General features: G+C 43.5%; 1 protein-coding gene across 1 annotated transcript; it reads left to right on the top strand.

Annotated features, from left to right (window-relative positions):
• The first annotated feature begins 216 nt into the window (after positions 1-216).
• Positions 217-14,728, top strand: XRCC6 (X-ray repair cross complementing 6). The gene is made up of 12 exons (XM_038155743.1): positions 217-373; positions 484-593; positions 684-822; positions 3,780-4,034; positions 4,867-5,050; positions 6,386-6,572; positions 7,779-7,947; positions 9,088-9,249; positions 10,139-10,268; positions 10,968-11,068; positions 12,637-12,750; positions 13,573-14,728. The coding sequence occupies exons 1-12, from the start codon at positions 283-285 to the stop codon at positions 13,767-13,769; spliced, it is 1,839 nt and encodes a 612-aa protein (XP_038011671.1). The 5' UTR covers positions 217-282; the 3' UTR covers positions 13,770-14,728.
• The last annotated feature ends 87 nt before the right edge of the window (positions 14,729-14,815 follow it).

Below are 14,815 nucleotides of genomic sequence, written 5' to 3'. Positions count from 1 at the left end.
TCACTGCGTGACACAGCCGGGGGCGGAGCTACAGCCGGGGGGCGGGGACGGACAAGTCCCGCCGTCATTGGCTGAGGCTCGGAGCCGCGAGCAGCGCCTGAGGAGTTCCCGCCCTTCGCTCCCCCAGTGCAGCCAATCGGCGTGGAGGGGAGGGGCAAATGCAGGGAAGGGGCGGGGCTTGGCGCATTCTCGCTCTCGCCATTGGTCAGCGTTGTTGCGGGGGCGGGGCGATCCGGCGAAGGGCGGTTGGCGGAGCGCGAGCGGGGCCGTGCGGCGCGGGCCATGGCGGGCTGGGGCTCGTTCTACCGCGGCGAGGGGCTGGAGGAGGAGGACGAGCAGCAGCAGGAAGAGCAGGAAGGGGCTGAGGCGGTCGGTAAGGGCCTCCCAACCCCCTCACGGAGGGCAGACTGGGGACCACTGCCTGCCTTCCAGGCTCCACGGGCGGAGGGGCCGCTGCTAAAAGTGTTTCCTCCCGTTCCGTAGCGGAGCAGAGGTTTTCGGGCCGGGACAGCCTCATCTTCTTGGTGGATGCGTCCAAGGCCATGTTCGAGTCTGACGGGGACGCAGAGACTCCTTTCGACATGACCATCCAGGTAGGGATGGATAAGCTGCTAGTTGCTAAGGCAAGACTCCTTTCTGAAAACTATTTTCTTGTCATTTTGACCTGGGTGCGTTTTTTTCAGTGCATCCGGAATGTGTATACCAGCAAAATTATCAGCAGTGACAGGGACCTGTTAAGTGTTGTGTTCTATGGTACAGAAAACAACAAGAATTCGGCAGATTTCAAGCATGTTTATGTTCTCCAGGAGCTGGACAATCCAGGTAAAGTGGTTTGAAGTTGTTTCAAAAAAATGGAGTAAGGAAATTGGTGTAGTAATATTGTCAATAACTGATCTCTAAAATCATAGAGCTGTCAGGTAAGTTCTTCCTGAAATCTACTCTTGGTGGTGGGGATAGATTTAGATATTTATTGAAAGGTTAGAAACTTCATGAGAGTTTAGCATTTTTTCTTAGAGTTGGTTCAGATCCTTTTCTATGCCTTTTCTTGTATTTTAATGTAGTGGCTTCACTTGCTAAACCTTAGAGTGTCTCAAGAGAACTCTTGAATGCCCATCAGAAAAGTGCGTGTCCATCTTAAGGCACCATAGATTCCAGCTGATGGAGAATATCACAGAATGGCTGAGGTTGGATGGGATTTTGGAGGTCGTCTTGTCCAGCCCTCCTGTTCCAGCAGTGTCAGCTAGAGGAGGTGGTTCAATATGGTAGCCTGTTTGGGGTGTTCCATCTCTTATTTCCATAATAAGTTCTGCAATTCTTGAATTTTGCTCTTTCATTTTTGTGAGATTTCATACCATCTGCTTGATAGCAAGTGCTGGTTGCTGAATTGGAAAGGCAGTAGGAGAAGTGCAAAGAATACATGCTAGTGGTGACAGATTGTCTGGCAGTTGAGAGTCTTCTGGGGGAATTTTGTCTACAATTTTTAATACAGCCTTTATCTCTGAGGATGTTAGATTTAGTTTCCTTTACTGGGGGGTGCAGGTTTAACGACACAGGGGCTTCTCCTGAAAGAATTGAGCCTTTTCCTGTTTTCAGAATTTATTGCAATAGAGACCTGATAGGACTGCCTTAGGTTCTTCTCCCTTTTCTGGCAGACAGTGCCTTATAGGTCTTGCTTTTTCATTTTCCTCCTTCTTCCCTGCTTGTCCTTTCTCCCATGTTAGAGGCAGTAGCCTCACCATGAGGATAAAAACAGCACAGGTGAAAGGTGGGTGTTGTTCTGATGCCTTGTGAGGCTACCTGGAGCAGAGGCTAGACAGAGTTAAAGGAATAAAGTTGGTATTTATTAAAAGGCCTCCAAAAGATACATCTTGGGCAGTACAAGAGCCCGGCCATGGCTCCACCCAAGATGGACGCGCGGTCACGAGGTTTCACACTTCTATAAGTTTTGGTCCATTTGCATATTAGGGTTAATTGTCCAATTTCAGGTTCAGGTTATGAAGTCCCATTCTCCCAGATCGCTCTCCTCAATTTGCTGTTGTTTACACTTTTTGGGCCCGAAGCTGTAACGGTGTCCTTGGTTCTCAGGCTGGGAAAGGATTGCTTTGTCTAACTGCCCTGTGAAGAGAACTTGCTAACACTTCATATGAAGTGCAGAGTTATAGACCAATGACAGAAGCTAGAAAATATGAAAGCAAAACTTAAGGCATCAGTTCAAAAGGAGCAGAATTGGGTATTTGCTGGTCCTGTAGAGCAGTCCTCTGGAGAAGGGAGAGGTGCTTTAGGATTATTGTGGAGTACATAATTATGAAGATTTACATTGAAGGACCGATGAGGAGATGAAAATAAAATAGTGAAGGCAGAGGAAAACATTTTCAAATGAAATTTTGTAAGCGCTGTAGAGCTTAAGTGAAGGACTGCTGGAATTTACCAGTATTGCTGATTGGGACGTGCCTTGGCTTGTCTGGCCCCTGCAGCTCAGCCAAACAGCAGCAACTGTGGTGCTTCACCCCAGAGACACTTCTGGCTGGCTAGATGGGCACGTGAGAACGAGTTCAGGCATGCCGGAGCTCCCGTGGTGTGGCTGGAGCTTTCTCTCCTAGAGGGTCGCTCCCCAGACTTCCCTGTGCCAGAGAAGCTTTAAGGCGATGGTGAAGGAAGGAGTTGGTTCTGATGGAGGGTTTTAATCCAGAGTTTTTATTCTGGGCCGCATGGCCCCTGAATCCAGCAACAGCTCCAACAGAACTCACCAACCGCGTGGTTGCTAGCCCTTTATACCTGGGGGAGAGGGGGAGGGAAAGGGGTTGGGAGCCACCAACGAGGTACAGGAGAGGAGGGGACAAAGGACACCTGGATGGCCCAATCCCCCGGGGGGGGGGGGGGGGGTAGAGGGCATCTTTTGAACTTGCGCAATCACTCAAAGCTTTCCTGGAATTTCAGGATTGATAGACAGTACTCAGCAGGGGTCAGGCTGGGGAAAGGAGACGTGATTGACACACCTTGGGAAGGAAACTTCGGGGAGAAACCCGGGGTATCTGAGGCAAACCATGAAATCACACCGCAACAAAGGACAAAGGAAGAAGCTCTGCAGAATGCAGTGGCTGAAAAATGAAAGCTTGTTTCCCGTTGTAGAGTAACAGGAGAGAACAGAACCTGCTGTTAAGACAGGTGGGAAAATGAGTCCCTAGCTGGGTTGAAGTAATCCTCAGAGCTGCAGCAAGGCTGTGGACCCCTGACCTGAATGTTGGTGTGCTCAGCGTGGTGATCTGTGGGTTTCATCTCACCTCTGTGTGCATCCTCTCTGATAGGAGGGGCGAGGAAGGAGGAGGAAGAGCTCTCCATCTTCCCAGCATGCTGTGGAGATGCGGGATGCATTTCAGGCTCCTCTCTTTTCTGTGGTGGTGCAGCAGTCTGCTGTGCCTCTGCAGCAGGTGCAGTTTGCTGCCTTTGCAGCTGAGCACTTGCCATTCAGTGGAGGGGGTTTGCAATACTTTGATCCCTGTCTGTTTCCCTTCCCCACAGAAGGAGCCCACATTGGTGCCAGGGCATTTTGTGTCCTCTTGCCCTAGCGGGTGCTTTCAATGGTGAGTGGCTTGTGATAGTGCAGATGTTAGGCCATGCTGGGCAGTTTTCTCAGCTGAGTGTTGGAAGGACTCTGTCACAGAGGTGCTTGGGAGCATTCCTTGGATGTCAGTCACAAGGGACCCCCGGTGCATTCTTGGAAGAGCTCGTGGTACTTCTGGCAGTATTCCTAAAGCTTGTGAATGCTGTTGCCCCTCTAGGTGCCAAGCGTGTTCTGGAGCTGGACCAGTACAGGGGAGATGAAGGACGGGCCCTTTTCCGGGAGAGCTTTGGCCACAGCGCTGACTATTCCCTGGGTGAAGCGCTCTGGGCCTGCTCCAATCTCTTCAGCGACGTCCGAGTCAGGCTGAGCCATAAGAGGATCATGCTCTTCACCAACGAGGATGACCCTCATGCCAGTGACAGTGCTAAAGCCAAGCTGGCCAGGACCAGAGCTGGTGATCTGAGAGACACAGGTCATTATTTCCCCTTTTCATTTCAGCCACAGTAAACGTGATGAATCTTTGCAGCAGATGTTAACTGCATTGCTGGTTTGTGATGGAAAAAGACGCAAAATCATCGGAACTGGGGAATGTTTCTGAAAGTTCCTAAACTAGAAATTTGGTATCTAATCTAAATTAGAATACATGTTTTCTGCTCTGGTATCCAGTAGCTAGCGCTTGTTTTCTAGGATCTCTTTCTAGTTTGATAGCATAAATGGGGACATGACAGGGCCAAGAAAATAGTTTTTTTTTGTTATTGTACCATTTTCCAGGAAGGGAATAATAACACCAAATTAACACAAAAGGAAAATTACTTTAATAGTTCCATTTTAAATTAGCTGAAGGACATCAGCCTGGGCTCAGAGAGTAGACAGCATTAGTTCAGCTGTGTAGCTGAGGTAACCAGTGATGTTGGAATTCAGGAGATGTCCTGGATCTAGAAGCTGTGGGGCTTACTTAATCCATTAGCCCCTATAACTAGGGGAAAGGGGATTTTCTGAACTTGTTACTTCCCTCTATGCCTGAGGTAAGATTATATTTTAGGGGAGCTTATCAGAGCCATTTCATATTCAATGCAGTCCAGATTCTTAATTAGAGAGGAAACATTTTCTATTCTTCATTGTTTTGACTGAAGTTAATATTCCCTTTCTCCAGAATATTTCACATCTGGTACAGAGGACAATATGGACCTTATTCTTACTTAAATTATTTGTGTAGATAGAGAAATCTGAGAGTGCTGAGATACCTGCTGGTGCAAGAAAAAAGCAGTTTCTTATCCTGCTCTTATCTCTTCCACTGTTTCTAGGCATCATCTTGGACTTGATGCACTTGAAGAAGCCTGGAGGGTTCAATATCTCTTTGTTCTACAGGGATATTATAAATGTAGCAGAGGATGAGGACCTTGGGATCCAACCTAAAGAGTCAGAGAAACTGGAACATCTCATGAAGAAAGTACGAGCAAAGGAGACAAAGAAACGGGCTTTAGTCAGGTTTGTGCCTGCTTGTGGTACATCATTCAGCAGGGGCTCCTGATGTTATTTTCAGGCTGCATCTCACTTTCGTCTTCTGGAATGATTGGCCTTTAAAGGCACTTTAAAGTGCTTACATTCCTCAATCTTAATTCTTTAGTCCAAGACTGGTGTTTCTTCTGTAGTTTCCAAGGATATTTGTGGATGAGAAGAGCAGGGTGGACCTCTTGTTTCCTCTGTGTGATATCTCCTATATTGAACTTGGCCAGAAATGAGAATTTGTTAAAAAATTACATAATTGCCAAGTACTTACCTAAAAAGCCACAACATAAAAATAGTTTATAGTGAAATCTGATTGAAATTAGACTTTTCTTGCCAACACTCACTTAAAAAAAATGCATCTGAATGTGAATGCTGGGTATTTTTTCCTGTTATTAAATAGTTATATGTTGCCAGTCTGTCTAGGTACTTGGCATGGATTCACACAGCCTTGATATTTCTAATCTCCTACTAAAAGATTAGAGATACTTAAGAGAGATTACAGGGATCTTGACAAAGCAGATAGAAAGTATTTTTGGAATCGTATGCTCCATAACAGTTGTATTTTTAGGGAGTGAGTTCATAGCAGAATGCTGTGGAAGCACAGTAAGGGAATGAACTTCAAGGCCTAATTTGTTTCCCAATAAATATTTATAAAGTATCCCAACCTGAGCTGTTGTCACTGGCATTCTTCTTCTGCTTGCAGCTTTTATTTTCTTTTCTGGGAATGTTCCTCAAATTTTTTCATAGCTGGGGAGGAAGACTCCCAAACCAATGATGCCTTTAACAAGAGAGGAAGTTGCATTTGTAGAAACTCACTGTTCTGCTCTCATAACTTGAAGATTACCTCTGTTTTTAAACTTTTACATCTAATTTTTTCTCTAACGTCTGATTTATATTTTTTTTTCTTAAATCTTGGTATTGTTTGTCTTAGTGGGTTTTTTGGGAGGAGAATTTTGCCTTCTGTGCAAACAGCCTTGAGAATTCAGGGACGTTACGATGAGCACAATTGGGGTACCCAAATGGGGACTTGTCCTCTGCTCTGTTTGAGCATAGCTGCCCTTCAGTGAAAAAAAGCTCAAAGAAATATGGTAAATTACTTTTGTTTAGATGACTTTTATGATGAGAAATGAGGACTTGCAAGAATATTTTTATTCAAGTGAGATTATGACTCAAGTGATAGTATGTTTCCAAAGATATATGTGATTTTGGGGGAGGAGAATGGGAGAAGGTCAAAGGAAATAAATGAGGAGATGATTTTCTTCTGCAGTAGTGATTTTTCAGGAATCTCAAGTCTGTATCTGCTTTTTTACACAGGCTAAATCTGCATCTGGGCAAAGATGTGGCACTTTCTGTTGGTGTTTACAACCTTATTCAAAAAGCTTATAAACCACATCCAGTGAAGCTTTATCGGGAAACTAATGAACCAGTTAAAACCAAAACAAGGATGTTTAGTGGAAAAACAGGCAGCTTGCTCCTGCCCAGTGACACTAAAAGGGCTCAGGTAACGTTTTGATGATGTGCCTGCTTTTTCTTGTCTCTGATGTGTGAGGGAGATGCCCATTCCCTTGCTGCTTTTGTTTGTATTGCACTTTCAAGATGAGATACAGAAATATTTGTATGCACCACCCAGGGACAGGCTGGTCGTGTTGTAAGCTCTGCAGGGTGAGAATAGGTTGTCTCCCTGGCCTGACTGTCACGAGAAGGCATAGCTGCTGGTGGAAGTGCTGTCAGGAACACAGGTCATTTCCTCCTGTGAGGCAGAACGAGATTGTCAGAGCCTGACCTTGGGTGACCCTGCGCCACTGCCGCTGCTGTCAGCTTTTGGTTCCTTAGGAACAGATTCGGTCCATTTTGTTAAACATACAAGTGTGAATTACGGGGGAGTTGGAGCTGTTTTCCAAACAAAAGGCATGTTTCCTTTGGAGTTTTTTGTATAAATTTTTCTTTGTTTTGCCTTCCCGCTTGAAGTTTGGCTGATGTAAATTGAGAGTCACATTGCGATCCAGCACAGCTGTATTTCAAACCAGGTTGTGGAGTTGCTAGGTATACTGTCACAAGTGTGCTTTATGTCTTCTTCCATGTTAGTAGTTCTTGAAGTTATGTCTTAAAATGTTTAGTCTATTTGTAGTGGATGTTGATTTATTGACATAAAGTATAGGAGATAAACAGAAAGCTGAGCCATAAGCCCTGATGTCTACCTTCAGCTGCTGGACTATAATATGGTTTTGATTTTGTGAGGCATGAGTGGTGCTACAGAAACATTGTTTCTCAGTCACTGTTTCTGTCAGGAGCAGGCAGCTGACTGAAGCGAGTTTACAGTTGGACAGGACCTTTGAAAGAATCTGGTATAACCTGGCCCAGAGCAAAACCAGATCAGGTTGCTCAAGGTTTTTTTGGGACACCTCTGAAGAACTCCAGAGATGAGATGTGACAGCCTCTCTGTATCAGGGCGTAGCCATTTTCTTAGAAAAGTGTGTTTTGCTTATGTTCAGGTAGCATTTCCCTTGGAATAATGGTCACAGACTGTCACTTGCCATTTCAGTGTGCACTGCTCATGAGGGTTTACACTGTCTTGTCTATAACCTTCTTTTAAATAGTGGAACACGGCAATTGCATCCTCTTCCTGCACTTCCTGCCCTGTCCTGCCTCCTGGTCCTCATTTGTTTTTTATGCTGGCAGCCCTATCATCTGCTCTTCCCTGGTTTAGACGTACGGAAACCGACAGATTGTGCTGGAGAAAGAGGAGACGGAAGAATTAAAACAGTTTGACTCTCCGGGTTTGTTTCTGATTGGCTTCAAACCGCTTTCAATGCTGAAACAGCACCACCATGTCAGGCCTTCCCAGTTCATCTATCCTGAGGAGTCCCTGGTGAAAGGTAAGCAATGATGGCAAGAGAAGATTTATCACCTTGCATTAGTGTAACCTGCTGATCCCTGGTGTGTTTGGGTGGGGATCATCGAGTGTAAAAGCTTTGTCTAACTTAAAAACTTGCTAATGTTAAGAAGAATGGAATTAACTCTTATTGCCCCTCTCAGCTGCAGATATTTCTTGTTTTCTTCTGTAGCAGAGCAGCCAGTTGTGCTTCATGTTTATCCATCGTGACAAGCAGCCAATTAAACCATGCAGAGGTAGTCACAAAGTACTTGTTTTAGCCATTCATGAAAGTGAAGGATCCTAGTACCTGACAAGAAGGTAAAGATGGTTAAAAAAGCCCAAACAAAATCAACCAACAACAAAAAAAGAAAAACCTAAATCCCAAACCAGGCGAGATAATTACTGTTTTTAAGTCCATATCAGCTATATCAGGAGTGGAAAGATGATACTCAGGAAGTATAGTTGAATTAACAGCTCTTTATAGGCTTGTAAAGAGTGAAGGCAAGGACATTTAGATTTGCTTATTTTTGCCTTTTTATGTGTATACAGACGTCTGTTTATCTAGAAATATATCCCAATCTGCAGTAGTAAGAAAAAAACCTTTAGCTTCTTGGTCTAGCAGTGGATAAAAAGGGCTGAGTTATGACCAAAGGCTTTGCAGTGTCTGACTAAAGAAGAGCCCTTATGTTTGCTTCTCTAACTGCAGTTTCCTGGCTCAACCACATTATTTATATGTCAGTCTTTCCCTGACCACCGTGTCTGGTGAAACAAATCTGAGGCAAACGTGTGCCTCAGGAGGAGTACTGAAGTCTGAATTCTTACTGTGTTACTTCCACAAAAGGTCTGTCATCTGCTTCTATTGTGATGTCCCACCAAACAAAAATAGACTTGGTTGAATACTGTGAAATTTTATCTATCTCTCAGATGGTAGTGACTTCACTTCTTCCACCAGAGCTCTCACTGCCCACTGGGAGAGACTCACCAACATTGTCCATTTTGAGACTTCACCCTTCCAAAATTTGCTTTTTGCCTCTACAGTAATGCAAGCATTTCAAATTAGTCACAGGGTTATATCTAGGGTTATATTCCAGAACAAAGGAGCAAAGCTGTCAGTCTGACCAATCCCCTCTTTCCTTTGCAGGGAGTACAACGCTGTTTAATGCCTTGTTGATGAAGTGCTTGGAGAGGGAGATGATGATGCTGTGCAGGTACACCCCTCGCCGGAACGTCCCCCCTCGCTTTGTGGCCCTGGTTCCCCAGGAGGAAGAGCTGGATGAGCAGGAAGTGCAGATAGCCCCTCCAGGTATGGGAAGAGATGCATGACTGGATGTAGTCAGTGTACTGACATCCTGTATTGAGGGAAAATATTCTTAGTGCTACCCCCGCTTAAAACTGGGGAAAATGCTTTGCAATATTCCCTTTCTTCAGTTTTGTCAGTGTAAGCATCTGATGTTGAATCTATTTTTAAAGCCCCAGCTGCATCAGTGCTTGCTCAGGTATGACCTGGCTAGAGTGTTTTCCCTGCCTTCTGCCTCTTTTTTGCCGATTCAAATTACTGATGTAGAAATGAAAAGCTCTTTTTTTCCTGTTTGAAGACTCGACAGAATGTCTTTTCTTGAATTACGTTGTATCCTGGAGTAGACTGTAAAGTATTAAATAAATAATCTCACACATAGTGAGCCTCATGCCACGCCAGACGAGTGGGGAATGATTAGGGAGCAGATTTCTGCTGTTTTGCATTTTCTCACCTCTTTGAGTACAAAAACATCTTCTGGCAGAATGTAAAGTAGGGAAGTAACACTGCTTGTGTACAAAGTAAAGTATTTCAGAATAATGTGGGCAATATCTTGATTTTTCAAACAAATCTTTCTCAAGCTCAGACCCAGTGGGAGGAGTGGACTAGTTGATCTCCTGCATATAAAGCAAGTCTCTAGTATCCAACTGGTAGCTATGAATTTAGTCTCAATGTCTTTCACAAAGCTATTGGTGATGCTGGTTACAAACATTGAGACTGGGATTGAGTGTTGTGCTGTAGGCACCTGGAAGTATTAGGACTGCTGCTGTTAACAGCAGAACAGGTAGTTAGTTTGGAGTCATCAGACCTAGATAATAACCATCTTGGTTTTTCCCATAAATGATTTTGAGACCATGCTTCTGTGTAACTGTTGTCTTCCTCTTTCTCTTCTGTGTAGGTTTCCACATAATTTTTCTACCCTATGCAGATGACAAACGTAATGTTGATTTTACAGAAAACGTGCCAGCCAGCCAAGAGCAGGTAGACAAAATGAAGGAAATAATTCAGAAGCTACGGTTCAAATACAGGTACCTGGAGATAAATAGGGTGCAGGGGGTGGCGTGGGGAAGAAAGTACAACCATTGCTTGCTCTGTTGCACATGTTGTTTAGCTGTGGTGTTCCTGAGATCAGATTTTGATGTATTTTGAAAGAAATTGCTTCTCTTTGCAGTAGCTTTGTCCAAACTTTATTCTTAATCATTCTGGATACCCAGGCACCACAATGCTTTATGTAGCACGTTCTGGAGTTCTTTATAGAATTGCTCTTGTTCTCTGGGCTGTTGTCATTTGTTGCAGAGGTATCACATTTTATTGTGGTTCTGCCACTCTACAGCAGATCAGACCCAGATCATTTAAATTAGAGCACTTTAAAAAGAAGAGTTAGGTGTTTTTTTCATTTCAGCTGGGATAAATGCTATGAAGTACTTCCATGGGAGTTTTTTTCCCAGATATGTGGAAGCCATCATAACTGTTATTAAAGTATAATGCCACTATCTCCTTTTGCTTCATACAACTTTCTAACTCTCACACTGCATTCTTATGTGGTTGATACATGACAGGATAGTGATTCAGCAGGTAAATTGCAAAGAGGAAAAGCAGTTCTGATGTGATGGATTCTTGTGTGGGAAAGAGGAAGGTTTTATTCTCACATAAGTTGGTGGTGGATCTTAAGTGTTTTGTCTGTCTTCTTGGCAGCATGCATTGACATTTTGGGGGATTCTTGACAGGGCTGACAGCTTTGAGAACCCAGTTTTGCAGCAGCACTTCAGGAATTTGGAGGCTTTGGCGCTGGATATGATGGAACCCGAACAAGCTGAGGATCTTACAAGTGAGAGATATTGGCGGGTGTGAAGGGAGGCAGGGTAGAGGACTTGTGACTTTGTTATAAGTCAAATATGTGCTACTACAAATCCAAATGTATTTTAAGAGGTATTTCAGTTGTGTGCATTTCACTATGTAGGATTCTGGATGGGTCCATTCTGAAATACTGAAACCTTATTTCTATTGCTGTCACTTTTAAGGTAAAGAAAAAATTGCTCACTTTACCATACAAAATTAAAATTGAATCACCTTTTTCCTATGGTGAGAAATGTTTTCTCTGAAATTCCTCTGTTCAAGATTCTCATTAATATTTCAGTGTGATAAATGGGCCGAGTGAAGAGAATTATTCTGCTGGGGGCAGGGCTGCCACCTGGTGACAGGGAGAGTTTAACTGTGTCTTGTGTCACCACAGGGTGGGTCAGGAGGGAAGGGACTGCAGTGGGTCATCTGATCCACCCCCCTGCTCAAGCAGGGTTATCCTACAGCACATTGCACAGGGTACGTTCCAGGTAGTTCTTCAATTATTTCTCCAGCGAGGGATGCTCCACAACCTCTGAGGGTGAACTGTTTCAGTGCTCAGTCACCTTCCCAAGAAAGTTTTTCCTCATGTCAGATGGCCCTTCCTGTGCTTCAGTTTCTGCCCGTTGTCTCTTGTCCTATTGCTTGGCACCACCGGGAGCCTGGCACTGTTCTCTTGACACCCTCCCTTCAGACACTTAGCTGCATTGATGAGATTCCCCTCTCAGTCGTCTCTTCTGGAGGCTGAACAGTTCCTTCAGACTTTCCTCATAAGGAAGCTGTTCCAGTCCTTTAATTGTCTTTGTTGTCCTCTGCTGGACCCATTCCAGGAGCTCCATATCTCTCCTGTACTGGGGAGCCCAGAACTGGACACAGCATTCCAGATGTCCTAACTCTTGATATTACCAAGAGCTGTAAATTTCTCATTTGGGAGTATCCTAACACAAGTATTTGCATTTTTGCATGCTTGCAGGACACTTGTAGACTAGTTATTACAGAAGCACTGTTGTGTCTGGTGATGTTACTGAAAAACAGTCAGACTTGTTAGCCCCAATGCAGCTTTAAGAAGCAGGTGTTCTTTCTTACAGTGCTGGATGCATGAGGGGATATCTCCGCTAAAATCATGCATCTCTAGTACAGAAAAAGCTGTTTATGTAGATTTTCTCAGAAGAAACATACATGTGGTAATCATTTCCTCAAAATCATGAACATGTGTTAGTTCCCCTTTGTGCACGCATTCTTCTGTCCCAGGGGGTCTCTCTGGTGGTCGTAGACCCTAAAGTTACAGCTGAGCCCTTGATGAACTGGTGTTACATCCAATACAGAGTGGAGTTGGCATATCTAAGCTGGTTCATATTTTGTGGGTCTCTTCTTGGTGACTGTTTAATGTGATCCTACAAAATCAAGTATTGTGTGCTTCCATACCCTAATGGTTTTGTAGAATGAGTGTTGTATTTTTCCCTCCAGGTGAGCTGATAGTTCATCTGGCAGTAGGGATGGCCTCGTAGACTTGTGATCGCACTGTTTCTGAGCAGGCAAATCTTTATCTTTTGTCAGTGCCAAAGTCTGAACAGATGAGCCAGAGGCTGGGCAACCTGGTGGACGAGTTTAAGCAGCTGGTTTATCCCCCTGACTACAATCCTGATGGGAAGGCTGTAAAGCGAAAACAAGGTTAGTAATGGTAGTGCAGACACAAAATACAATGTCTGTATTCTGTTTAGAAGCTCCTGTGTTTTCAGTTTGTCTCATAGTTTAAAGTAGCTGCTTGTGCAACAACTCTGCCAATCTCCACAATGAAGCATTACATCCAGTATTGCTTCTTAGAGAGTATTGTGGTATCCACTTGGAGAGTTGCTGGAGTGACACACTGCAGAGTGAAGTATAGGAGGTAAAATGGGTAAATTACTGCAGTGTGTGTATGTATATATATATATATGTGTATATATATGTATATGTATATATATATGTATATATATATGTATATATATATATAAATTTTAGCAACTTTCTGTTTTACAACAGAATAGTAAAATCACTCATGCGTTCAGTTTGTGTTGGTGAGACTTTTATGCATGGGCTGTTTAGCAAGTCCAAGATGGGCATCTTAAGGGCTAAATGTGTAAGCAATGCTGAAGTCCATGTGTAATTTGGGAGTCTATGAAAGACTGCATAAACTGAGTGTCAGCTGAGCTCCCCGTGGAATCATTGCATGCTGCTGTCTCAACGAGAATCCCTTAAAAGTTTCATATGGAGGGTGATGTTTTCATTAGAAGACACAGTTTCATACTTCATTTAAGATCGCTCCTATCAATGAAATACTGCATGATTTACATAGTGACACCTGTTTCTTAAAAGAAAACATGAAAACTAGATCTGTGAGTGTGTGGCTGTTGAAGCACCATGTACTAATGGCCATTAACTATGGTATGTGTAAGAAACATTGATGTCTTTCTAATTTTTAAAATCTTTCTGATCTAAAATGTATCTTTCTAGCTTCTGATGGTCAAACTGAGAAGAGGCCCAAGGTAGAAGTCTCAAAAGATGAGCTGTGGAGTCACGTGCAGAAGGGCACACTAGGCAAGCTCACCGTACCTGTCCTGAAGGATGCATGTAGGCTTTTGGGGTTGAGGTGTGGAAGCAAGAAGCAGGAGCTTGTGGATTCTTTAACTGAATACTTTAATGAGAGCTAAGCTGGTTTACTTCTGTCTGCTTAGAATCTTACTTCTGTCTGCTTAGAATCTTGTCTTATGTGAGTGCTGCATCTATTTAATCTTGCTATGAAAGAGATGGCAACTAAATGTTGCTCTCTCTAGCAGTGGAGAAAGTTTTTACTTAGTTGTGAAACATCTCTGCAAAGTTGGATTCTGTTGACAGTAGGTAAAGGCAGAACTAAATTCCCTGTGAACTCAGGTCACCCACTGCACATGGACAGAGCTGTGCCTTGCTGGTTTCTTAATAAAAGTTTGGATCTTTTCCTTTGCAACACCGACTGTGCCGTCTCAGTGTCATAAAGACAGCAGAACTCACTTCAGTATAAGAAAACACAGTGATCTGTGTTAATGGCACTGCATGAATTCAAGCAGCAGATTGAGTCTGTGTCCTAACTGAGGGTATAAATAAGTATTACTCTCCAAAACAGCCAGTGTATCAGTACTAGTAAGCAAATTGGGCTCTTTTCCGCCATCACCGTTACAAATATTACCAGCAGATCTTAAAAGAAAAAAAATCATTACTGGGAAGCAGTATCCAATCCCTTGGGCAAAAAGCTGGCACTTAACAAATCTGCACACACAGGTCTTCCCTTTTTAAATGGTAAAAGCAGAAGCTGGTTTAAAAATGGAAAACAAATTGTGTTCCCCGGAAGGCTGCAAGCATTTATCCCAATTAAATTACTGAGATGGCATAGAGCTTTTCCACCTCTCTAAGTGAATATGAGTCAGACTATTGTGCAGACTTCTGTACTCAAACATGTGCTTTCAAAATAGAAGAATAGGAAGTTGTGGAGAGAGCCCTTGTTACATACAGTATTTTTACTTTTTTAGGCGTATTTAAGAAGGCTGCAGCTGGGTGTTTTGGGTTTTAGACTTCCATCCCTGGCAGTGCAAGATGATTAAAACCAATAAACAGTTGTTGCTTTTGCTTTAGGAAATTACTAATTGTTTAGTGAAACTCTTCACTTTTTACGGGACACAAACACTGGATACCTGAGGTATCCATTTTGGTCTGCATAGTGGTT

The sequence above is a fragment of the Motacilla alba genome, chromosome 1A (genome assembly GCF_015832195.1).
Source record: "Motacilla alba alba isolate MOTALB_02 chromosome 1A, Motacilla_alba_V1.0_pri, whole genome shotgun sequence".
In the NCBI taxonomy this organism is placed as follows: Eukaryota; Metazoa; Chordata; class Aves; order Passeriformes; family Motacillidae; genus Motacilla; species Motacilla alba.
This window is presented reverse-complemented; position numbering and strand designations above follow the sequence as displayed.

Bases quoted from the DNA above. Each gene is read 5' to 3' on its own strand.
- XRCC6 (XM_038155743.1), top strand. From the start codon at position 283: ATGGCGGGCTGGGGCTCGTTCTACCGCGGCGAGGGGCTGGAGGAGGAG. The intron at 823-3,779 runs GTAAAGTGGTTT...TTGCCCCTCTAG, and splicing joins CCAGGAGCTGGACAATCCAG to GTGCCAAGCGTGTTCTGGAG. The intron at 4,035-4,866 runs GTCATTATTTCC...CACTGTTTCTAG, and splicing joins TGGTGATCTGAGAGACACAG to GCATCATCTTGGACTTGATG.